The sequence below is a fragment of the Phocoena phocoena genome, chromosome 1 (assembly GCF_963924675.1).
Source record: "Phocoena phocoena chromosome 1, mPhoPho1.1, whole genome shotgun sequence".
Taxonomy (NCBI): domain Eukaryota; kingdom Metazoa; phylum Chordata; class Mammalia; order Artiodactyla; family Phocoenidae; genus Phocoena; species Phocoena phocoena.
In genome coordinates this window covers 136747318-136774183 of record NC_089219.1, presented here as the reverse complement: position 1 = coordinate 136774183, position 26866 = coordinate 136747318, and the positions used below count along the sequence as shown (strand labels likewise).

The 26866-nt window shown below is 38.5% G+C and overlaps 1 protein-coding gene across 2 annotated transcripts in view; it reads right to left on the bottom strand.

Annotated features, from left to right (window-relative positions):
- The window catches only part of XPR1 (xenotropic and polytropic retrovirus receptor 1), a 191224-nt gene extending 165273 nt beyond the window's left edge, over window positions 1-25951 (bottom strand). For both annotated transcript variants that reach the window (XM_065873063.1, XM_065873064.1), the window contains exon 1: window positions 25883-25951. In XM_065873063.1, coding sequence (XP_065729135.1) covers window positions 25883-25951 — 69 coding nt within the window. The remainder of the gene's footprint in view (window positions 1-25882) is intronic.
- Window positions 25952-26866: the final 915 nt, after the last annotated feature.

Below are 26866 nucleotides of genomic sequence, written 5' to 3'. Positions count from 1 at the left end.
GAGAAAGCCCGTGGGCAGCAATGAAGACGGAACGCAGCCAATACATACATACATAAATTAAAAAAAAAACAAGTGCCGAGTAGTAGTTATGTTATGGTTCTTCCACAGAATATTTTAAGAGGGTAAATGAATAGATTGCTTAGAGCAGAGTAAATCCCTAGAAATAGAAAAATATAAGAAGAAAGGAACAAAAAAATCCAGCCAGAGAATACTTAAGGAAATAAAGCTATCATGGAAGCAGGTAATACCAGAGACTCAAACATCTAAATGAAGTTTTTCAACTTCTGAAGTATGATAGGCATGTTTACCAAAATCAAATGAAGTTATCAGTAACCAAATAAACCACCAATGACTAGCAGAGTAGCTTGTATGCAGTAGGAGCTCAATAAATAGTTCTTGAATTCAAAAGGGTTTCTCAGCACACTGAAAAAAGCACACTAAGTAGAATCTCTGGTACACAATGAAAATGAATTAAATTTGCAAAAGGAAAGCTTACCAAATTAAGGTTTTAAAAAGATGATTTAAATTTTATAAAGAGAAAAATTATGATAGTTTTTTTTTTTGCTTCACGAGGGCCTCTCACCGCTGTGGCCTCTCCCGCCGCGAAGCACAGGCTCCTGATGCGCAGGCCCAGTGGCCATGGCTCACGGGCCCAGCCGCTCCGCAGCATGTGGGATCCTCCCAGACCGGGCACGAACCCCCATCCCCTGCATCGGCAGGCGCACTCCCAACCACTGCGCCACCAGGGAAACCCGATAGTCTTCATTTTGGTTATAAAAATAAATCATTATTTCATTTAAGTCAAGATAACTCTCGGTAAAATCAGGGACAACTCTTTTTTTGCTTCTTACTACTTCAGTTTTCCTCTGAATAAGAGACCCTCTATGTTTTTGATAGTAACAGACTCTAGAGAGCTCTATAAGAACTCTATAGGATACCATTCCCTGTCTGTGACTAGAGAATAGCCCCCAACTGGGAACCAGTGGGGGAAAATCCTACAAAGTATTGTCTATATTAATACCTATGGATTGTTCGTCTGTAATATGAGTCACTTGGGTTGGGAGCAGTACCTCCAAATGCACAAAACAACAAATTCAAAGTTTCCTCAATTCATGCTGTTTTACTTCAAGAAAATCCAATACTCTACATGAAACTCTGAATTTGTATAATAAATAAAATCAATATGTATTCATGTGCATTACAAAAGATTTCTTTGATCACTGCCAAGGGCCCAGGGTTCAATCCCTGGTCAGGGAACTAAGATCCCACAAGCCACATGGCACGGCCAAAAAAAGCAAAAAAAAGCAAAACAAACAAACAAAAAAAGATTCAAAGCAATTCTTACATCAGCATCTCTACTGTAATGTCTGAGTTACAAAAATTAAGTTATTTTTGTTATGATGTTATTGAAACTAGGACAAAACTCTTTATTTAACTAGGACAAAACTCTTAGTGTTTATAACAATGCATATGACAGTAAAATCTTACAAATCCAAATACAACCATAAAACCAGTATTATTCAATCAACAACATTAACATGACAGAAAACAAGATGTTTGCTGAAACAAAATCTCAATTGATAACACGAATACAATGCCAATTTACCTGTTCTGAGTTTGGAATGCCCAGATAACTGCGTCAGATGGGATCTACTGTAAGGCAGTATAGTCAGCGGCTAGAAGCTATGGAGTCAGACAACGTGTATGAAAACCGACTCTACCACTTATTAGTAACCTTAGGAAAATTAACTTCTCTATACTTCAGTACCTTCATCTGTAAAACAGGAATAGTAATTACACATACCTCACAGGTCTACTGTATGAATTTAAAACACAAATCCTTATATTCATTATGCTTCATTATTATACATGAAGAGTACTTTGAACAGTGCCTAGAACATAGAAGATGCTCAAAGAATGTTAGCTAATAGAATGTGAACTACCACAAAACTTACGTCATGTAGTGGGCTGTAGCATCATTTGGCGGTCTACTAGACATGAATACATCATTTATGCATTAGATATGCCTCAGTTCTTAACTAACTCTTCACAAAGTAGTACAATACTACCTGGAGCCAACATGACCAAACAAACATAAATAGAGGCACTGCAATCTCCTGGCATTACCAGATTAAAAGATGGTCAACTAGATGATTTAGAATATGCTATTATATTTTCTGATGATAGCTGACATGAGCACACACAGTTTTTAATTCTTATAAGAAACCTATAGATTCCCAAGAAAATAGAGGCAGTCCCAATCTGCGAACGCATTAAATAACAAAGATTCCTAATTTTATTACTTAAACTTTCTACAACATATCTAGTGTATAAAATAGGGTATAGTTCAAACTTAACATGTATGTTCAATAATACCACCAGTAAAAATTTCTTATGTTAATTTTTAGTAACCCACAGTAGATCATCTCTAATCTTCTTTCCAAACACATGGGTTTTACAGACCATTTCACAGAACAAGGATCAGAAGCTAGAAAGATTCCTACTTCCTATCAACTCACTATTAGCCGCACATATAACATACTATAAATATTACCATCTCCATCAACAAAATATCTAATCTATGTTGTTCTCATCTGTCTGCTTCAATATTCATTCAAAGTCAGCATATGGCAATCTAATTATTGGATTAATGAACAATAATATAAACACAGGCATTTGAAGAGGAAGGACAAGGAATATTTATTATAAACCTTTAAAGGAATCATAATCCCTGTTAACAGTGTTTAATAATTTGATAAAATTTACATCAGACTTTTTTTTATTCTGAAGGTTTTTCCAAATGGTACTATTATAATTTTGATATATACTTAAAAATATGTACACTATGCCTGATCTACCTACCCCGGAAATAATGTGAATAATGTGCAAGTGAGTTATATCTGACCTGGTTTCTTTGTCTCGTCATCTAGAAATCAGTCATGTTTTCCTGATACTAAAGTGCTAAGAACAGTTCTGTAAATCAAATTATAAACCTCAAAAGAGGGCACTGAGCATTCTCATATATCCTGTACAAAGAATGACCATCTAATTAATCTTCATTTCTATCCCCAAATAAACTAACCTAGCTCTGTTTTTGATGATAGAAATGATCTGTAAAGAGAAACTCATATACAAATTTTTAAAATCTAGTATGTTAAAATTTTAAATTAATGTATTCTTGTACATACTTAACAATCCAAAGGCTGTAGTATATTAGAAGCATTATGCATGACTCAAAATTTTCATGGAATTTAAATGTACCCCATCAGCAAAGGCAATTCAATATACAGAAGTTGTTACAACATTAAATTATTATTGAATTTGTTAAATGTATAAAATGTATATAATTTATAATAGGAAGAACTAATTTGGAATACGTCCCGTTATATTCACATTTATAAATTTCCTCACTAACATACTCTGATATCCACTGACATGGCTTTTACTATTTCTATGTGGATATCTCCCAAATCCGTATCCTCAGCCACACGTCTGCTAACACATACTCAAAATGTCCAAAATTCATTTTCTTCCCAAAGCCTACTCTTCTCATGTCTTTATTTCTGTTAATGTCACTGCCAGTATCCACGTCACACAGATTCACAATCTCAGCTATTGTCTCACTCATTCAACAAATATTTGTGTATCTGCTATGTGCCAAGCCTGTTCTAGGCACCTGGGATACATCACAAGGAAAATAAAAATCCCTGTCCTAGCTGAATTAACATTCTTATATTCTCCTCCTTTCCACTCCTAAGTTTTGTGATCTGATTCGTCAATGCCACCACCACAACCTCTTTTACATTCATTCTCTCCTATCCATTCACCTGAACTATTTCAACGGACTCTTCACTGATTTACCAACCTTTAGGTTTTCATCTCTCTAACACATCTCACAAACAACTGCCATATCAATCTTTCCAAAGCACCAGTCTGACTCTCCTCTTAAAAACTTACAAGGATTTCCCAATGGCCACAAAATAAAGCCCATATTCCTCTGCTGGCCTATAAGGCACCCAGAATGATCCAACCTATGTTTCTAGGCTTATCTTCCGAACTGAAAAAAGCCAATTTCATTTTCACAACCTGACCCTCAAGTCAAAATGAATTACCTATTACTCACTTTAGAGACTTCAATATTTCTTCCATCTTTGCCTTTTGTTTACAACTATTACCTCTACCTGGAATCCCCTATCCCTACTTCCATCTTTTCAATCTAATTTCCAAATCTTAACCATCCTTCAAGGTCCAGATCAAATTTAATCTCTTTTATGTTTTGTCCTGATTCCTCCAGCTGGAAGTCTTTTACTCATTCCTCTGAAATCCTGTAGTACTCTATTTGAAACCATTTATAGCACTTAATATTTCCACCTTATGTTTTAATTATTTATCTGTGTCACTTGTTCACCATTTGACTGTAAAGTCAGGGTTTTAGCCACCTTGCTTGTACTTGTATAAGAAAGGCTCATCATAAACATTTCTAGATTACTTAATAACATCATTAAAGAAGTTACTAAGTTTTAGTCATTAAATGAACATTACTGGATGTCTACTCTGTGCACTATGCCAGGCTCTAAAGAAATAATGGTGGATCAAGCAAGGAAAAGACAGTCATATAAATAGATACATTTTAATATAATATGTTAAATACTTTAAAAAATAATCAAAGCATATTGAAGGCCAAACTAACATAGTAGCAATTTAAAAAAAGAAGGTGATATATGGGAAAGAGGGGGGATACCAAGAAGCAAAATAGGAAGATTAGACAAACAACTAAACATGAACTAAGGGAATTAAAGCTCTCTAAGATTTTGAGCATAGGTAAAGAGAAAGAGGCTTAGTGATACTATTAACCGAGCTGCAAAACACCAAAGAAAAAACTTGGGCAAAGAAAAGACAGGAGTTTGGGTTAACAAACCACTTCAGGTATCCACAGGACAACTGAGATGGTCAGCAGACAGATGAAAACAGAGATCTATAATTTGGAAAATAGGTCAGAGCTAGTGGTTACGAGTTGGAAATTATGTGTATAAGGTGATTTGAAACTGCCTATGCCCTCAGTAAATGAAATTTTTCAGAAAGTAAGTGGACCAAGGACAGAATCTTTTGGAATACAAAGCAACAGAGAAGACAATAAGGAAAACACCAGATGTATAGAGTGCCACAGGAATTAAAGGGGCATTTCAAGAAGGAAGATATATTAAAAATTATCAAAAGCTGCTTAGAGGAGACATATCTGCACCTCCATGTTTTCTGCAGCATTATTCACAATAGCCAAGACATGGAAACAGCCTAAGTGTCTGTCAACAGATGAACGGGTAAAGAAGATGTGAGATACACACACACACAAACACACGATGGAATATTATTCAGCCGTGAGAAAGAAGGAAATCCAGCCATTTGCAATAACTTGCATAAACCTTGAGGGCATTATGCTAAGTGAAGTCAGAGAAAGACAAATACTATATGATATCACTGAAATGTGGAATTGAAAAATGCCGAACTCAAAGAAACAAAGAGTAGAATGATGGTTACCCAGGGCTGGGGGGGGTGGGGGAAATGGGAAGATACTGGTAAAAGGGTACAAACTTCCAGTTATAAGATTAACAAGTTCTGAGCATCTAATGTACAGCATGGTGATTATAGCTAATAATACTGTATTATATACTTGAAAATTGCAACAATGGATCTTAAATGTTTTCACCAAAAATGAAATGGTAATTATGTGATGTAATGGAGGAGTTAGCTAGTGCTATAGTGGTAATCATCTGCAATCTATAAATGTATCATATCAACACACTGCACACCTTAAATTTACACCATGTGTCAATTATATCTCAGTAAAACTGGAAGAAAAATTTTAAAGAAAACTGAGAACATTTGAGTTAAATAAAACAGCTATCAAGGAAGGGTTCAGTATACTAACAATTATTCTGTTTCTTCAGCTAGAAGGTGAATACAGATGCCTATTTACCTACCTATCCATCTGTCTGTCTGTCTATCTATCTATCTAATTGGAACGCTGCAACTGAGTTATAAAGAAAGAAAAATAGCTAACATTAGGATGCCTAGACTCTGACTTTAGAGCCTGTAACTTAAACTATTCATATGTAAGATTAATAAAATATATCCTTAAGTTAAAGGAAAGAAAAATTAAAAGCTGCTTAGAGATCAAGAAGGAAGAGACTAAGAAGAGATATAATTAGGTCTGAGGATCAGGAGCTCATTGGTGACCTTCAAAAAATGGTTTCAGTAGAGTAATGGGGCAGAAACTAGATCAGATTGCTTTGAGTACACGAGAGCGGAGGATATGATGACCACAAATACTGATCGACAATAAAAGTAATTATAGTTACCTTTACTGAATGCCTACTATCAGATATCGTTTTGAGTATTTTAAACACACTACTTTAACAGAGGCCCACAACTCTTTAATGTAAATATGATTTTCATTTTACCACTGAAGATCTGAAATTCAGAAAGGTTATTAAAGTATTATCTTGCCCAAGTATTGCTCATTCTGTAATCCACGCTTCTTTGAGAAAAAGACACATAGCCCACTATTTGGAGTGAAATCTTATTTTCTAAGATTTACCTCTAATTTTGGCCTCTCAATTTTCTGATACTCTTCCTTTCATTTCCAAAACTTTTCTAAACCATTAGATTTTTATATCAGGTGTGGTAACTAGCCTCTGAAATAACCCCCAATGATTCTTAACTCCTGGTAGTAATGCTCTTGTGCAATCCCCTCCCATACTAAATAGGACTGACCTCTATAACCAATAGAATATTGCATAAATGACAGAGTACTACTTCCAAGGCTAGGTCATAAAAGGCACTGTGGTTTTCATCTTATTCTCTCTTGGATTCCCCACTCTGGGGAAAGCCAGCCATGAAAAAACTGAAGCAGCCCTATGGAGAGGTCCAAGTGGTAAGGAACTGAGGCCTCCTGAAAAAAGCCAGCACAAATTTGTCAACCATTCAAGTGTGCCATTCTAGAATCGGATCCAGCCCCAGGCAAGCCTTGAGATGACTGCAGCCTTGACTGGCATCTTGACGACAACCTCACAAAATATCCTTAGCCAGAATCACCCAGTTAAGCTGTTTCCAAACTCTTTACACACAGCAAGAGTGTAAGACAATTAATGTTTCTTATTGTTTCAGCAGTTTTAGGTAGTTTGTTATAGAGCAATAGATAATTAATACATGAGGCTAGATTTGAAAAACATTTTTATATCACAGAATGTAATGTTATTAGATCATAACCAACATCTCTGGCTTGTCTTGATCAAAGTACCTAAAATTTTTATTCCTATAAAGATACAAAAACTATGGAAAGGAAAACTATGACAATTTCAAGTAAGTGATTTATTTAGCAATAACAAGCAAAACTGCATTCCCATAAGCCACAGCCACCAATACTGTAATTTAACTTATACCCTTGAATGCCCTTGAGAAGTCACATAGCTGCACTTCTGAGCTGGGACGGAATAAATCTGATAGATTAAATCAGCATCCTCCTTGTCTAAGGATCCTATTCTGACAATAAAATAAAGCTGATAACAAATGCTCTTTTATAACTAATTAAATCTGTATGGCTCATTCTTACATTTACTATGGTAACAACTGTAAATTCTCTGAGGGCAGAGAGCAGTCTCACTTCAATTCTTAGGGGCCACAGCATCTAGCACAGTACAAGTTCAAAGTACATTTGTCAATTGCACAGACTTTGTAACACAAAGCCTAAATATCCAAAATGAGCACATCAGTTAATTTTTTAAGTAACTATGTTATTTTTATTGAATTATTTTATAGCATTTCCAGTTTCATGAAATATCAAAATGCAAAGTCATTTCTTATTTTTCCTAATTTTCATTATCTTTTATTTCTACATAAGATTCAAACCTCTTTCATTTACTAGCCACAAGAAAAGTTCTTAGTGTGTTTGGCTTCCAGCCCTCTTTAATATATAAGGTTTACACAGGTTGGTAAAACGTGTTGAATTTTGACCAAATATAATAGTATAGCAACATAAAATTCTCACTCTGTTCTTAGTTTGCCCGTTTATCTGAAAGAAAACAAAAAAAGGAACCCAAAGGTTCTGCAATACACCTGTACACTTATAAAAATGGTTTCTAATCCATCAGCCTCAGACCACTTCATAGCTCCAATTTCAATACTGTAAAACCTTATAAACTAGGTATTCTCTATAGGCTAAATAATGTTTCCCACAAATACATTACTACTTGTCAAAATACATGAAGGTATTTGTACTTAATAAAATACTACCATATTTCATCGAGTCTAAGATACCATCAATTGTTAAGACACACCATTAATTTATGTATCACTGCACCATTATTTTACGTACCATTAAGAAAGAAAAACATTACCAATTAACTATGTGACATCTGTAAAATGAATCTCAATTTCAAAGGTGTAGGAATGTGGAACAAGGAATGTGCATCTTAGAATCTACAAAATGCAGTAATTCATTTGGTCAAAATGTGGTTTCTCAAGCAATGGATTCTAAAAGTCCAGCTACCATCATTTGGTTTCCAAGAAATTTCATGACGTTGAAAGAGTCTTGTTATACTAAAAGATTGAGTACCAGCACCCTAAAATAAACATCTGCTGAATAAATGAATAAAAGTTACTCTTATGGCTTATTTTTAATGAAGACAGAAATTAACAGCTATACTTTATTGAAAAGTATCTTCTATAGGTCAGGCCCTTGCTGGCACTTTCATATATTATTATAGCTAATTCTCATAATAATCTTAAAAGGTAAATATTATCCCCATTTTGCATGCAAGAAAAGTGAGGTTCAGAGAAATAAAATAACTGTTTAAAAGTCCACAGCCAATAAATGAGGGAAATGCAATTAAAGCAAAAAATTTAGATAAAATTAAGCTACTTTCTCTTCTGCCTTCAAGATGAATGGATCCCATATATCCTCCAAAGAATGTTACTTTATCCTACTCATTCCTAAAGGTTCTATCCTATTTTCCTCACTCTGTTAACAGACAAATTTCTCAAATGAAAAGTACACATATGTTGTCTCAATGACTTTAACCTCTTAAAACCTGGAATAAAGTTAGCAGAAGACAATTTATGCTCAGAATTCACTAATGAGCAAGGTTTATCAAATCCAAAGGCCTATCCTTAATCCTCATTCTCATGAACCTGTCTACAAAGTATGTCACTGCTGATAGTCCATTTACCCTTAAGACCCTTAACTCTTATGACGTTTTTTCCAAGATTTCCTCTATGTCTCTATTTTTCTGCATTACATACTTTCCCTTAGTGAATTAATTCTTTAATTACTATCTCAACTGTAATAAATCTTATCTTTGATACAATTTTTCAAATTCCAGCTAGTACTTATCTCTACATACAGACATTTTGTGTATGAAATCAGCATACTTAAGATCTAATTTCATGAATTTACCACCCCCATAAGTAGCTATCCTCTACCAGTTTCCCTAGGTTTAAACCATTATATCAATATTAAATTCTTCCCTCCTTCAACCCCTATATCTGGCAACTCATCCAACTTCTGTTATTTAAAGTATAAATATCGAAGCACCTACCTAAATCACTGTGCTAAGCAATAAAAAGAGATACGTTAAAACATGTTTAATAGGGACTTCCCTGGTGGCCCAGTGCTTAAGACTCCATACTCCCAATGCAGGGGGCACACGTTTGATCCCAGGTCAGGGAAGTAAGATACCACATGCCGCACGGCGCAGCCAAAAAAAAAGTTTAATGGTATTACTTTACCTTTACCAATAATATCTTTATTTTTTTTTTTTTTTTGCGGTATGCGGGCCTCTCACTGTCATGGCCTGTCCCGTTGTGGAGCACAGGCTCCGGACGGGCAGGCTCAGCGGCCATGGCTCACGGGCCCAGCCGCTCCGCGGCATGCGGGATCCTCCCGGACCGGGGCACGAACCCATGTCCTCTGCATCGGCAGGCGGACTCTCAACCACTGCGCCACCAGGGAAGCCCCTAATTTCAAATACTAATGAGAAAAAAAGAGATCTAACTACTAAAATATTGTGTATGCTTGCAATTACACAACTTGGAAGGGAGGTGTTGCTTTTTTTTTTGAATTTTTGAATTTTATTTAATTTTTTATACAGCAGGTTCTTATTAGTTATCCATTTTATACACATTAGTGTATATAGGTCAATCCCAAGAAGGTAGATGTTACTTTAATAGGATACTATGTGTTTAACAGGGCAGGTTCACAAAATATGCATTAAATTATTATTATTAATTATTGATATCACTGCTAAAATTTTTTAAACATAAAGTTGTTTAAACAATGGTTTAGGGCTTCCCTGGTGGCACAGTGGTTAAGAATCCACCGGCCAATGCAGGGGACACGGGTTCGAGCCCTGGTCTGGGAAGATCCCACATGCCGCGGAGCAACTAAGCCCGTGTGCCACAACTACTGAGCCTGCACTCTAGAGCCCGCGAGCCACAACTACTGAGCCCGTGTGCCACAACTACTGAAGCCCGCGCTCCACAAGAGAAGCCACTGCAATGAGAAGCCCCCGCACCACAATGAAGAGCAGCCCCCGCTCGCCACAACTAGAGAAAGCCCACGCACAGCAACAAAGACCCAGTGCAGCCAAAAATAAATAAATAAAATAAATTTATTTAAAACAAAAAGAAACAAAAAAATGGCTTAATAAGTCTTCCTTACATAAAACCTATCATATTAAATAACATTGTCTCTAAAATGGAAGTAAGAAGGGTCAAGGAGGAATTTCAAAATTCTGCATTTGATAGTAATTTCTTTCCCTAAAACATTTTCTTCTCTAATACATTATGCTTACAAATCAATTCAGAAATTCTAATAAGGCTGTACAACAAAAGTGCAAAAGAAAAAGGAAAAAGTTACCAATTTTCTTCCCAGTTTTTCATCTCTACCGAAACCAAAGAAACTTTCAAAAATGTATACATTAACCTTTTTTTTCTTTCATAAATAACCATTAACAAGTAGTAACATAAACTTTCTGTTCTATGAAATACTAGCCTTTTTTAAAAAGGTAAAATTCTTTCAACTTCCATTTGTCCAGTAATTGAATAAACAGTCTAAGTTGTCTTTTCCTAGTTACAGTTTCACTGACCCCTTCTCCCCAACTGTGTCAAGAGTAAATAAATCAAATAAGATGCTGCTCAACTGTTAGTTTCAAACCCCTAGGGACAGCTATGTAATAATGGCTAATACTTATATAATACTTAACTATGTGTAGTAACTATTACACCTCCTGTCCTGTTTTCCAATGATTGACTCATTTCATTTCACATGATCCTCCAAAGTAAAAATTATCATTATCCCCAGTTTAAGGATAAGAGAATTGTGGCACAGAAAGTCTAAATGACTTGCCCAAGCTCATGGGATTATTACAATTTCAATTTCAGTGGTCTCTAAATCAATCCATTTTCTAATTTCTGAATCTATCAGGAACTGAATTTTTGAAAGTCCATGATACTAAGCAAACAAATCTTAGAAAAAAGATTTTGCAATCCTCTTTAGCAAATAACTAATGGCAGCATAATTTGAAATTACTCATATTTCAAACAAGCTTATTCTACTCAAAAAGAAAGGGTTGGGCTTCCCTGGTGGCGCAGCGGTTGAGAGTCCGCCTGCCAATGCAGGGGACACGGGTTCGTGCTGCAGTCCGGGAAGATTCCACATGCCGCGAAGCGGCTAGGCCCGTGAGCCATGGCCGCTGAGCCTGTGCTCCGCAATGGGAGAGGCCACAACAGTGAGAGGCCCGCATACTGCAAAAAAAAAAAAAAGAAAAAAAAAAGAAAGGCTTAATCAAAAAATGTTTGAACTCTGTGATGAGAGGTGGTGACTCACCTGCTTATCAACAGTTTTGTTACCTGCTATTATACAAATACTGGAAAGACAGGAGAAAGAATATCATCTCAATTTTGTCATGAATGATCACATTTGAGCGTATTACATAAAACTAAGTTAAAGGCCTAACTCTGCATTCACTGAATAAACAAAACTAAAAGAATAAGACCAACTTCTCTAAATTGATACCAAAGTAATTCATTTCCAGAGCTTTAGCCACACTCTGTAGGGGATAATGAACTTTTCTTATTTTCTCCATTCACTGCCTTCAATCATGCTCTTCTGAATCTCTCCTTCTTATCCCTTAATGACATCTCAGGCAGATCCCATAGCCTTTCAGTTACATTTTGTTTTGTTGTTGCTTTTAAAGTTTCTAAATATGCCAGACACTGCCAGATGCTGGATACTAACAGGTATCTATGACTCTGCCTGACACACAGTAGGCTTTCAATAAGTCTAACATGATCAATCAATCAAATCTAAGATGCCACTAATGGTAATATACGCCATTATTTTATGTGCTTCTAAGAATGAAAAAAAAAGTCCGCCAATTAATCTATGACAATTAATTATGAGACGTATCCTGATTTCAGACGTTAAAGTGTGGGAAAATTGATTAAATAAGGTATTAATTCAAGCTCTTACTATTTTTGGCTATACTATTTGGTTTTCCTGTCTTTGGTCTTGGTCTCTCCAACACATCCTCTAGGATCTAAACTACACTCTCACTTTGCACTGATCCTTCTCCCCAGTCTCTTCTTTAAAATCCTTAATGGGGCTTCCCTGGTGGCGCAGTGGTTAAGAATCCGCCTGCCAATGCAGAGGACACGGGTTCGAGCCCTGGTCTGGGAAGATCCCACATGCCGCAGAGCAACTAGCCCCGTGAGTCACAATTACTGAGCCTGCGCGTCTGGAGCCTGTGCCCCGCAATGGGAGAGGCCACGATAGTGAGAGGCCTGCGCACTGCGATGAGGAGTGGCCCCCACTTGCCGCAATTAGGGAAAGCCCTCGCAGAGAAACGAAGAGCCAACACAGCCAAAAATAAATAAATAAAAATTAAAAAAAAAAAAAAAATCCTTAATGGTTCACAACAAGAAACATTTAAACACCTCAGCATGGTATTTGAGGCCCTTCACCCCTCGATCCCTCCCAGTCCACCTTTCCAAATCACACTATCACCTCTCCAACATACCCACTAAACCAGATTTCACTAATATGTTTGGATACTTCCACCCATCTATGCCTTTGTTCAATTTTACCCTATCTGCCTAGAATGACGCCAGTGCCCTGTCCCCTCTTCACCATGTCATCAAACCCTACTCAATCTCTAAGTACCCAGTTCAAACACTACCTCTGTGAAAGCTTTTAAGATAAATACCTTTGATCTCCAGAGCAAAATCAATTGGCCATTCCTCTACAACATAATCACAATATACTACGATTAGGAGACCACCCAAGTTATGAGCTCCTCTAGGACAGGGGCTTACCTATTTTTACCTCACCAGTCCCTTGCGTGATCCTGACCATGTAACACCATGTTAAGAATCCAGGTTCTGGGGCTTCCCTGGTGGCGCAGTGGTTAAGAATCTGCCTGCTAATGCAGGGGACAAAGGCTCGAGCCCTTGTCTGGAAGACCCCACATGCTGCAGAGCAGCTAAGCCCGTGCACCACAACAACTGAGCCTGCGCTCTAAAACCCACGAGCCACAACTACGGAAGCCCACACACCTAGAGCTCGTGCTCCACAACAAGAGAAGCCACCGCAACGAGAACCCCAAACACCTCAACGAAGAGTAGCCCCTGCTCACTGAAACTAGAGAAAGCCCGCACGCAGCAATGAAGACGCAACACAGCCAAAAAGAAATAAGTAAATAAACTTACAAAAAAGAATCCAGGTTCTGAAATAAGACAAACCTGTGTCTGAATTCTGGTTTTAACCATTCACTACCTATGTGACCTTGGGCAGTCTACTCAATCCAAGGCTCAGCCACTTCTTAAAACAGGGATAACAAAACCTACCTTAGAGAGTAAGGATTAAATGTAAAATGCCTGGCACAATGGAAACACTCAATAAACATTGGCTGTTATTATCATCATCATTGTTTTATTATTTTTTTAAAAAAAGGAAGGGGACACTCATGAATACTTAACGAATTGGTTTAATACATATTCTAATCTCCTCTAGTCAGATGTGCCCTGACTTTGGCTTGGCAGCATGTTATAAGAGATGGGGAGATGGGGGGCAGGGAGGAGGGGAGGTGCTCTTCATGTACATGTAACCTGTGTTAACATTCAAACAGATATGCTACAGAGAAATGCCCAAATGATTTTTCAACTTTCCTGAGTCTTGCTCTCATCTCTACCTAACTCCTCAAGCCTTACCATAATTCCTCAGTCCTGTCTCCTCACCTACAATAGGTTTCTACCTAGATGGGGCAATAGCTAATTTTCTGTAGTTGAGTAAACAACATTTTTAAGGTTTGAGTCTCTTAACTTACTTAGTCTTTTAACTGACACACACACAAACTATTTGAGGTCGTTAATGTGAACTAATGGATTAGGTTCAGATAAATGTTATTAACAGAGTATTTAAGTAATCATTAACAAGAACATTTAAATTTATATGGGCTCTTACAAAGAAAATTTATTCTTAAAATTAAAAGTAAAGAAATGTTTATATGGCAGTGATAAGCCTCAGCAAGGTATAGCAGTGAGCAGGAGGTCAATACTTTTATTCCAGGCTCTCCTATCAGCTAGTTGTGAGACTGACCACATTATCTTGGCCTTTCTGTCCTCGATTTATGATTTATTCATCTGTGAAACAGAGGGCTTGAGAAGGGCTTTTTCAACTCTAAAACTAATTCTAGTATTAAAAATTAAATTTCCATTACAGAAGTGAAAAGAACTAAAACTAGATAGTCTCTGAAAACTCAAAGGATTCACTTAAGCTATTCAAACATACTTAGGAATGCACATGTGAATTTCACCCCAATTTTTAAAAAAGAGAAGAATATGAAGGCACAGTCTATAACTGAAATGAATGCAAGTTACAAGTAACCAAGGAGAACTAATTTATTTCAAAACCATATAATTGTTCCCACCTGAATTTCTTACTGTATATAAAAAGGACAATTTATTAATAAAAATATCACAGATAACAGGAGTAATACCTAAAATCAACAAAGCCATTTTCCAAGAAAATATGAACTGGACAAGCCCAGAGGGACAAAATTTGAGGCTCAGTTTCCCTCACAAAGATACTGTTAACCTAGCGTTAACTAAATAATTTTAATAGCAAATATAGGTATAGGCATTGTCTAAGCACTTTTCATATTTTAATTCATATAATCCTCACAAAAGTCCTGTAACTAGAGTGAAGTAGGTCAGAAAGAGAAAAACAAATACCATATGCTAACACATATATATGGAATTAAAAAAAATGGTTCTGAAGAACATAGGGGCAGGACAGGAATAAAGACACAGACTTAGAGAATGGACTTGAGGACATGGGGAGGGGGAACGGTAAGCTGGGACAAAGTGAGAGAGTGGCATGGACAAATATACTCTACCAAATGTAAAATAGATAGCTAGTGGGAAGCAGCCACATAGCCCAGGGAGATCAGCTCAGTGCTTTGTGACCACTTAGAGGGGTGGGATAGGGAGGGTGGGAGGGAGGCTCAAGAGGGAGGGGATATGGGGATATATGTATACCTATAGCTGATTCACTTTGTTATACAGAAGAAACTAACACAACATTGTAAAGCAATTATACTCCAATAAAGATGTTTTTAAAAAGTGCTGTAACTACTATTACTGTCCCGATTATACAAATAAGGAAACTGAAGCACAGAGAGGTAGAATGACTTGCCTGAGGTCACTCAGCTAGTAAACTGTCCAGATGGAATATGAACCTAGGCAGTCTGGCTTCAGAGTTTCTTCTCTGTATGCGTTATTGACATATAAGCATATGATGCAAAATAGTTAAACAATAAAATGAATCAGGGTGATTGTGTTCACTCAGCCACTTAACCAAGCCATGTGTCCTTGAATCACAACCTCTCTGGACCTCATTTCCCACTCAAGTAAAAAAGGGAATTGGACTTAATTAATATCTGAAATTCCTTACAGGTCTAACATTCCACGATCTATGGAATGATCTAAAAGCCAAAAGCCACGACTGTGGCAGAGCAACAGCTATATCCGCTGTTCTTTATCTTCCTCTTCTTACACTTATCATTATATCTCATTATTTTTTTCTTATGGCTCATCTTTATAAGGTCCTCTATTTAACAGCTGCCTACCTCATAATAGTTACACTGATAATCTTGAGGAAAAAATAAATTAACACAGGTGAACTCTGACCTCCAGACCATACTCTATTACCTCCAAACCATGTAGACTGAGACCTGGGACTAAAAATAGACCAGCCATTACTTCAGCAGGTGCTGGAGAACAGGTAAGACTACACCTAAATGTACTTAGGTATAAATGGATGGATTTATTTATTTTTCATAAAGCAGTATGATGTAGGAATTAAAAGCAGGGGCTATTTCAGTCTCATCTCTGCTAACCACAATTAGCAGTTTCAACATAATCAGTTACTTAATGGCTCTAAGACTCAGGTTCCCCATCTACAAACAGAACTAACATAACAACCTACCTAAACAGCTTGCTATAAAGAGAAAACGTTTTTAAAGTAATGTCACAGTGACTGACAAAATAAGCACTCAAAAAATAACAGCTGATGGGGCTTCCCTGGTGGCGCAGTGGTTGGGAGTCCGCCTGCCGATGCAGGGGACATGGGTTCGTACCCCGGTCTGGGAGGATCCCACATGCCGCGGGGCGGCTGTGTCCGTGAGCCTTGGCAGCTGGGCCTGCGCGTCCAGAGCCTGTGCTCCGCAACGGGAGAGGCCGAAGCGGTGAGAGGCCCGCATACCACAAAAATAAAAATAAAATAAAATAAATAACAGCTGTTGTTCCTGCTACTGCTACTGTTACTGGCACTGTTACTGCCACCACTGTTATTTACAATTCGCATATAAAAAAGCAAGAGTTCCAAAGTGTGACAAATTTGATTTCAAATTCTGGCTCTACTACTTACTAGATGTGTGGCATGAACAAATTGACTAGTCTCTCTAAGCCTGGGTTTCCTCATCAGTAAAATGGAGATAATAAATCATCTATCTCACAAAACTGTTGTGAAGATTAAATGAAGTAACATACTGATGACATCTGGTTCCTAACTGGTCAATAAATGTTAATTCCTTTCTCCTTAATGACAAAATGACCACATTTCCACTAATTCAATTCAAAGAAGAGAGAATGAAAGTGGGAATCTCAGGAAAGACAACTTTCTTTTCTCTATCATCCTGTGCAGGGGGGATATCCAGAGAATCCTCACTTATGGGATTTCCTTTATCCTCTTATGTGCTTCCTAAGACTAGAGAGCTTTTTCTCAGGCCATCTCCAAACGTTCTGAAAGGAGTCCTGTGCTCTAAGGCAGCAACTCTCAGAAACCCTTTCAGGGGAGCCAAAAGGTCAAAACTATTTTCATAATAATACTACAACTTCATGTGCTTTTTTCACTCTCATTCTTTCATGAGTACACAGTGGAGTTTTCCAGAGGCTAAATGAAATGTGATGTCATGTCTCTGATGGCTAGTAGAGGTGTGCTTGTATACTCTTGTGTTTCAGACATTTCTTAGTTTTAATTTCTAATGTAGCATATTATCAATAGACATTGAAATCCTCAATAATTTTTAAGAGCTTCAAATGGTCCCAAGACCAAAGAGTTAAAGGACTTCTCTTAGGTATAGAAAAAGCACACAAAGCACTTGGATTACTGTGAATTACAACTTTACCAATTTAGCTTAAATAAGTAATTCACACAATAATCTAAAAGCTTCTCATTTTCCTGTATGATTACATTTCACCCTTCAATCTTCAAAAAAAACACTTGTTCACTAATTATTTATGACTATTCAGTGACAGAACTGGGTCTAAGGACTTACATCTTATTCATGGTCTACAGTCTTTCCAAATACTGCAGGTCATCTTCAATAAGGAATGACTATGTTTTCTTAATCAACATACTGTCCCTCCTGTTACAGACAATATGAAAATTGTAAGTTATGCTTACAGCAGGTTAATTAAACTTTCCTCTGACCTATAATAAACAACTTTTTAAGGATTTTTTGATCAGTCCCCATAGATACCACACCTGCCTAGTAATGGGAAGAAACAGGTAACCAAATTTCTTCCTATAAACAAATTAAATTTAAAGGCATATAACATAAAACGTTTGAAAAGCCAGGGAGAATTCATCCATATTATGAATCCATATTATTTACACAAGTGATCCAAATTTCACCATGTTCCAAGTCCACAATCTACAATTTTCCCTTTCTACACCATTTTTAATTTTGAAAGCACTATGCTGACTAAAATATAAAACCAAACACACACATACATACACACACACACACACACACACACACACACACACACACACACACAGGAATACTGTTTATTGGGACTTCCCTGGTGGCACAGTGGATAAGAATCTGCCTGCCAATGCAAGGGACACGGGTTCGACCCCTGGTCCAGGAAGATCTCACATGCCACGGAACAAGTAAGCCCGTGCACCACAACTACTGAGTCTGCACTCTAGAGCCCGCAAGCCACAACTACTGAGCCCATGTGCCACAACTACTGAAGCCCACACACCTAGAGCCCACGCTCCACAACAAGAGAAGCCACCACAATGAGAAGCCCACGCACTGCAATGAACAGTAGCCCCCGCTCACCGCAACTAGAGAAATCGCACGCAGCAACGAAGACCCAATGCAGCCAAAAATAAATAAATTTATAAAAAATAAAATACTGCTTTTTGTTTTTTTCTATGTTTAAGACAACAAAAGAGCTAGAATTTAATGACAAATCTAATAGCCTATAGGACATAATAGAGCCCCTATAAATATTTGTTGAATGAATGAATAATTTTTTAAAGCATTTGTTCATGAACATTGTCTACTTGGCTTCTTTTAAAGATTTTTTTTTTAATGTGGACCATTTTTTTTAAAGTCTTTATCGAATTTGTTACAATACTGCTTCTGTTTTATGTTTTTTTTTTTTGGCCGTGAGGCATGTGGGACCTTAGCTCCCTGACCAGGGATCGAACCCACACCCCCTGCACTGGATGGTGAAGTCTCAACCACTGGACCACAAGGGAAGGCCCTACTTGGCTTCTTTTAGCATTTACTAGGTAAGGGGAAGAACTGAAAAGGAAAATACAACTGGGCAAGAATCCTAGTGAATTCTGACAATCTCTCAATTCCAAAGGCCAATTAAATACCAAGCAACCCACAAACCACCTGCAGTTAAGCTATACAACTTGAGAAAAATCTTCCAAACTTTTTTATGTCATATCACTATTAAAAAAAAGGGGGGGCTTCCCTGGTGGTGCAGTGGTTGAGAGTCCGCCTGCTGATGCAGGGGACACAGGTTCGTGCCCCGGTCCGGGAGGATCCCGCATGCCGCAGAGCGGCTGGGCCCTTGAGCCATGGCCGCTGGGCCTGCGCATCTGGAGCCTGTGCTCCGCAACGGGAGAGGCCACAGCAGTGAGAGGCCCGCATACCGCAAAAAAAAAAAAAAAAAAAAAGTTTACTATGCGCCTCCAATATATGTACCTTTGTTTACAAATTATCTCCTTCTACAATTGTGTACATTATAAAACTCAGAACTTTTTTAAGTGGAAGTTTTAAAAGATGAGACAATAATAAAATAAATAATTTAAACTTTCATTTGTGAATAATGTGAAAATATTTTTAATTTCTCTTAAGAAATTATCAATAACAATACTTTTAAAGAACAACCTAACAGAAAAAGTACACTACTTTTTAAAATCTTAGTTTTTAGTATCTCAAAGGCCTAGTTCAAACTTCAGGATTCACGTAATTTTGAAACTTGATTATAATGGCTATAAGCTGGAAAACAGACCTCACAAAGGCAGAAAACTAATACATAACATATATTTAGGGTGTTCACTGTGGATGACAAAGGATGTAAAATCTTATTTCAAAGAATTATCTTAATTATTTTGAAACTTTTTGGCAAACGTCTTGTCAGGTCTATTAAAGTACCATTGTTTTTTTCTGTAATTTGGCTGACAAAAAGCTAGTACTAGAAGTAGAATTGTCAGCTCTGCCATTTTCTTGTTGTTCACATGTGCTTGCATTATGCTGTTATAGCTGGTACTGCTTTTGAGGCTTCTTTACAAGAGTCTTTTTAAGTCACATCCATTTTATAAGAGTTAGTTTAGTCAAAACTAAATAATATCCATAAATTCATCTTAACTATGCACCCATAAACTGGATTAATTGCTATTTGCTGAAAGTGAACAAACAAGTGAGAAAACTATTAGCAATTCTTGTCTCTCTTTCCCTCAGACTACCTCCTAAAAAAGGTCATTGCATCAATCCATTTATTCAATGTAAGTAAAATTTCATTTCTTCTTGTCATATGCATAAAAATGAATATAATCAAGCCTTCTAAAACTACCTTCTCTTACTCCATGGGAGTGTTGGGTACTCTCCTTTGGGGGCTATGATGCAAATATACTTGCAACATCTAGCCAGCACAACTCAATCAGTCTCAAATGCTTTTCAGATTAGGACTGGATTTGAAGTCAGGACTGATTTTCCATGGTCACCTCGGGTCAAATAAGAGTCTTACGTTCTTAGGATCTGGGCCTTCACTCAAAAACTGATCCAAAACCAACCTTCAGGGATGGATGGACAAGTATAATCTTTCCAGGACACTTAACCTAACGTACTTTATTATACAAAGATAATAAAGAACAGTAATAACTTCCTGTTTTATACAACATTCATTCACTCACTTAAGAAACATTTGTATATGCCAGGCATCTTACTGCCATACTCATTTACAAATGTTATTTTAAATATGCTATATTGTACTTTCATTTGCCAAAGTGCCTAAAAGAAGAAGTGTGGTTTGTGCCCCATCGGGTGGCCAAACTGGAAATTTCAAACAAGTTCCAGCAAGGCAAGTTAACCGTAACTAATCAACATAATACCTTTGGGAAATCGAAGCCTGCAACACAAGTGTTCTCATGGGAGAGTTCTATAAATGAAAATCACAATAATGTTATGGCAATGTTTCCTTACACTTGAAAATAAGGGATATGCAGTTTATGGAAAATCCCTTCCCAAATCTCGCAACAAAAACTTAAACTATAACCATCACTTTTTACTTAAGTTAAATAAAAGCTTCACTGGGTCAGCTTTCCAGTCCAATTTAATTCCAGATTAAAATATCATTTAAATTATTTGAAAGGAGACTATTAATTTAAAAGGATGATATTAATAGTAATGCTTTAAGTTCTGTCCTCTTCATATGTAAAACATAATGAAACCATAAAAATGTACAGAAATTTGGAGCTATATGGGTCCTTAGAAAATAGAGGGCTGTGAGCTTAGAAACCATCAAGTCCAGTTCTCTCACTTTACAGATGAAGAACCTAACGCCCAGAAAGAGGAAGTGATTTCGTCAGGGTCACACAGTCTGGGTGAACTGACTCCCAATGCTAACACATCAGTGCTCAAGAGACTAGCTATCTATATATGATCCTGGACAAATAAATAACTTAACCTTTCTGGACCTTAGTTTCCTTGCCTGAAAAAAAAACAAGGAGGCAGATAATCTCTCAATTCCCTTTTAACTCTAAAGTCCTGAAATTTAGATACCTCATTATTTTAGTACCTTACAAAACTACAGCGTACACTGAAAAAACCATTCCTGGTTCCTGAGAAACCAAAGCAGCACAGGACCCTAGGGAAGAAAATACAAGTCAGCAGCCTAAGGCACCAAATATATTTGCTTCTTTTGCTAATATTCTGTAAAATATTAACATGGTCATACTAGCCTATTTGGTTGAAACTGGTCTAAATTAATTTTGATTAATCAATTACAGAACTCTAAAATATACAATCACTGATACTAAACTTTACAAAGTATTCTTTGGGGCTTCCCTGGTGGCGCAGTGGTTAAGAATCCACCTGCCAACGCAGGGGACACGGGTTCGAGCCCTGGTCCAGGAAGATCCCACATGCTGCGGAGCAACTAAGCCCGTGCGCCACAGCTACTGAGCCTGTGCTCTGGAGACCGCGAGCCACAACTACTTAAGTCTGCGTGCCTAGAGGCTGTGCTCTGCAACAAGAGAAGCCACTGCAATGAGAAGCCCACACACCACGACAAAGAGTAGCCCCCACTCACGGCAACCAGAGAAAGCCCGCATGCAGCAACAAAGACCCAACGCAGCCAAAAATAAATAAATTAAAAGAAAAAAAAGTACTCTTATAAAGCTTTATTGATGTCTTATCCTATATGCCAAGATTTACACTCAAATAGATTATTGGAAACAGGGATAGTAGTCTCTTCCCATTTGTGTTTGTTGTTTGTAAAAACTATTCACAAATGGATCAAACTGATTTTCTTTATATGGTTTCTCCATGTTGCTCTATTCTTTTATGCTCTGTTATTCTGCCTATGAAGACCAAGTCTGTGAACGCTACAATTCATTTTTAAATTAGAAACTGATAATTTTCAGGATACTGATGGATCACTAACAATAATTTTAACAATCCAAAAAATGAAATCCATTAAAAGTTAAATCAAAAACCTATGGGGGTGGGCTTCCCTGGTGGCGCAGTGGTTGAGAGTCCGCCTGCCGATGCAGGGGACACGGGTTCATGCCCCGGTCCGGGAGGATCCCACATGCCGCGGAGCGGCTGGGCCCGTGAGCCATGGCCGCTGGGCCTGCGCATCCAGAGCCTGTGCTCCACGGCGGGAGAGGCCACAGCAGTGAGAGGCCCGCGTACCGCAAAAAAAAAAAAACCTATGAACTGGGACTTCCCTGGTAGTGCAGTGGTTAAGAATCCGCCTGCCAATGCAGGGGACACGGGTTCAAGCCCTGGTCTGGGAAGATCCCACATGCCGCGGAGCAACTGAGGCCGTGCGCCACAACTGCGGAGTCCTTTCTCTGGAGCCCGCAATCCACAACTACTGAGGGCACGTGCCTGGAGCCCGTGCTCCGCAACAAGAGAAGCCACCACAATGAAAGGCTCACGCACCGCAATGAAGCTGCACATCGCAGCTAGAGGGGGCCCGCACACAGAGGCTAAGACCCAACGCAGCCACTAAATAAATTAAATTAATTTTTAAAAATACAAAAAACCTATGAACTACAACAGAACTTGAAAAGCTCTGGCCCTATAGTCTTATTTTATGAAAGAGGAAAGAACCCTGGAAAGGCAAAAAGACTGTCCCCATGGCCTCATGATGAACATGTACAAGAACTAGCACTTATTGTATGACCGTGTGTACACAATAATACATATAATCAGAGATGTAAAACAACATTTTCAGCTTCAACCTAATTCTCTGCTTATTTCAAGTAAAATTTAATATAGCAAAATGACATAAAACCAAAGAAGCTGAACAGTTCATAGTCGTTCACAGCACTAGAAAGCAGCCTACACAAGAAATCAGGAGTAATACACCCAAATTTCATCACCAGTACTTGAAAAACAAATTCAAGTGTCTGGTCTACTAAGTGTTTCAAGAGCATCATCTTCACATATGAGAAACATGTTACTGCATTATGAGAAGGTTCTTTTCTCTAGCAAATGCTAACATCTTTTATGATGTCCTTTTTTCCCCAAAGTTTTAAGCTGCCAAAATTCCTAGACTCTAAAGACACTTATTTATGCCCCTTTAACTATTTTTAAAGGAACAGCACCAGCTCTTGAGAAACAGTATACAACACACAGACCCCAACCCTATAAAAAATGTCTTTAATGGCTCCAATTCACAAAGAAAAGTGCTCCTTATTAATTTTGCCTACCAAACAATGAGCTTTTCCACAACAGGAGTCACATAGTAGGGACCCTCTGCAGAATAAAATTTCAACAGTTAATGAATTTTTCAAAAAATAATTTCTAATTGGCCTAGGAAAGATAATGCAGTCACACATATGAAATGTGTTCCTCTCCTCTCTGACCAAACTAAAGTAACCATTTAGGACTAATGTCCAAATGGAGTATGTGAATGAAGAGTCCCAGAATGACTCCAGCCACAAAGCTGACATTATAAATCAAGAGGTAATTTCATCTTCAAACTAAATCTTATGCTTCTCCTTCCAGCCCCAGAAACTGTATTCCAGATTAATACAGTTCTATGAAACAGTTAAGTGCTGTAATACTTAAAATGAATCATAGCATACAATCAGCCACTATTACTTCTCCCCAAATGAAGCATTCCATACTATATAACAAGTATAAGATGTTGCTTCAGCATGCTGTGTTCTATGAAGAACTAGCAGTGGTGCTGAAAATTACTACTAGAAAGATGAAAGACCAATACCTTCCTTTCAATAAAAACCATCATCTGGACTCTAGCCAAGGTTTTAAAACTGACCAAATGTTATTAGAAACAATAAATCAAAAACTCTACAGGCTGAAAAGCTAATCCCTTATTTCATTCTTACAAAATGTAGCCACAAAACACTACAAGAAAATTAAGTGAAAAGAAAGCATTCATAATTTTAGGCCTTTCACTTCTGGCAATACTCAAATACTGTATGTTACAAGGTGAATTTATTTTACAATCTTCAAGGTTGTTTAACCTACTTACATCCCTTTCCTTTTCTTCAATTATTACAACTGTTATACGAATAAATAAACCCGCGTTGTTGCCTAAACATCCTATCAATGAACTTAAAACAGAAATTAAATAGAAAATCGAAATATCTCAATTTATAAAACCTAGCTAGAATATTTGTGTTCATATTGATTTTATACTCTTTGTTCCTGCACATAACATAGATGTGAATTCCTGGAGGTTACAGATTAAGTCTTTCTCTATCCAGGAGCTGAACTGCCAGCCACTGAGAATAACCTATTGCAATGCTTAAAGCCCTTCAGTTATCTTGGCTTCTGAAAATATAAATGAGCTCGTTATCTTCACTTTTCTTTTTATTAGTGCAAGGTTCCTTATCACTATCTATTAAATACCCTTCAGGAGCTGTTATCACAGAAATTAAGGGTGAGGAGGGCCATGATTTCTGTAATAACACAGGTATGTTTTCAAAGTACATTGTTTTACAAGATGGTACTTTTCTCCCTAGCTAACAAAAATTTTAGGAAAGAAAACCTTAAAATTTTAATAATTCCCTTCTCTTTCTTCCTTCCTCTTCCCCTTCACTCCATTCCAAAACAACAGAAGAGCCAAAACCAAAGATATGACTACTTTATATACTTCATTAAATTAGTGAAAAAACGAATCACCGTCTTTTTATCAAAACAAAATAGTTGATTACGATACGTTTGCATACTGTAACCACCGCATGTGTGATACACATTTAAATCAAGTTTCAACGCTGTTACAAAGCCTTTGTCAACAGTGGGCAAGTGGGGGAAAGCTGAAGGGCTCTGTGGAATGAAGGAAATCACTAGAGGGGCTTATCTGGGAAGAGAAGGATTCCTTGGTGAGAGGTGAGCAGAGAGAAACAAGACCTAACCTTGGCGAGGGGGCGCTCGCCCAGGGTGGGAACCAGAGGTCAGGGTGAGCGGGAGGAGGGGATTAGCGCGGAACCGCCGCGACCCCAGGCTACCCTTACACCCCGACTCCCCCACCTGCGGCTCGCCCTCCCACCACCATTCCCCAGCCCCGACCGGCTGTGCCGTCCCTCCCGGTCCGCCGCCCGCATATCCGTTACTCCGGCGGCAGCGGGGCTGCGGGGGAGGGGAAGGTCAGCGGGGCCCGGAGGGGGCCGGCCGCGGCGGGGATGCCGCAGTGGCTCCCCGCCGCACCGGGTCAAAGTCCGCGGGGAAGCAGCAGGAGCGGAAGGCGGCGGTGGAGGTCGGGACTGGCGAGATGGTGGCCCCTCCGAGTCCTCCCACTACCCGGCCGCTGCCGGTACCTCGTACTGGATGTATTGCTTCCTCCACTCGGGAGTGATGTGCGCGGAGAGGTGCTCGGCGAACTTCATCCTGCCGTCTCCCCCTCACTCCCACTCGGATCCAGCAGTTACAGGCGGCGGCGGCGGCGGCAACAGCGACTCCGACTCCTCCCCACATGGGCCCCGGCGCGGCGCGGCGATGCGCTTCTCTCCTCCTCCGCCGCCGCCGAGGTCTCCTCAGAGCCGCCCTCCCGCCATCTTCCTCCTCCTCTCCATAGCCCCGCCCCGCCCCGCCCTCTATACGTCATCGCCATGGTAACCGCCTACGCGCACCGACGAAGGGGGCGGAGTAAGGGGCGGGCTTTGCGTACATTCCTCAAGGCTCCGCCCCTTCTGGGCCGGACGTGCTGAAGGCACCTCCCTTGACCTCCTACGTCTGGCGCCTGTGGGCCTTACAGCTGCTCTTTACCGCCAGCCTGGGAAGCAGCAGTGCTGTTATTGCAATTAATATTAATACTGTAGCAACAATAATCCACACAAGACGTTTATATTTTCAAAGATTTGTGCAGGGCTTCTGTGGTGGCGCAGTGGTTAAGAATCTGCCTGCCAATTCAGGAGACACATGTTCGAGCCCTGGTCCAGGAAAATCTCCAAAGCTCGGAACAACTAAGCCAGTGGGCGGCAACTACTGAGCCTTCGTGCCACAACTACTGAAGCTTATGCACCTAGAGCCTGTGCTCTGCAACAAGAGAAGCCACCACAATGAGAAGCCCACGCACCACACGAAGAGTAGCACCTGCTCGCCACAACTAGAGAAAGCAGCAACCAAGACAACCAAAAATAAATAAAATAAATAACTATATTTAAAAAAAAAGATTTGTGCAAACGTTTTTCCATTTGATATTTATTCTTCATAAAACCCTCAATGATGGATCAACATTAATCCAAACTGAGTAACTAAAACAGGCTAAATAGTTAAGGGCCACATGTATTTAAAGGAATCCT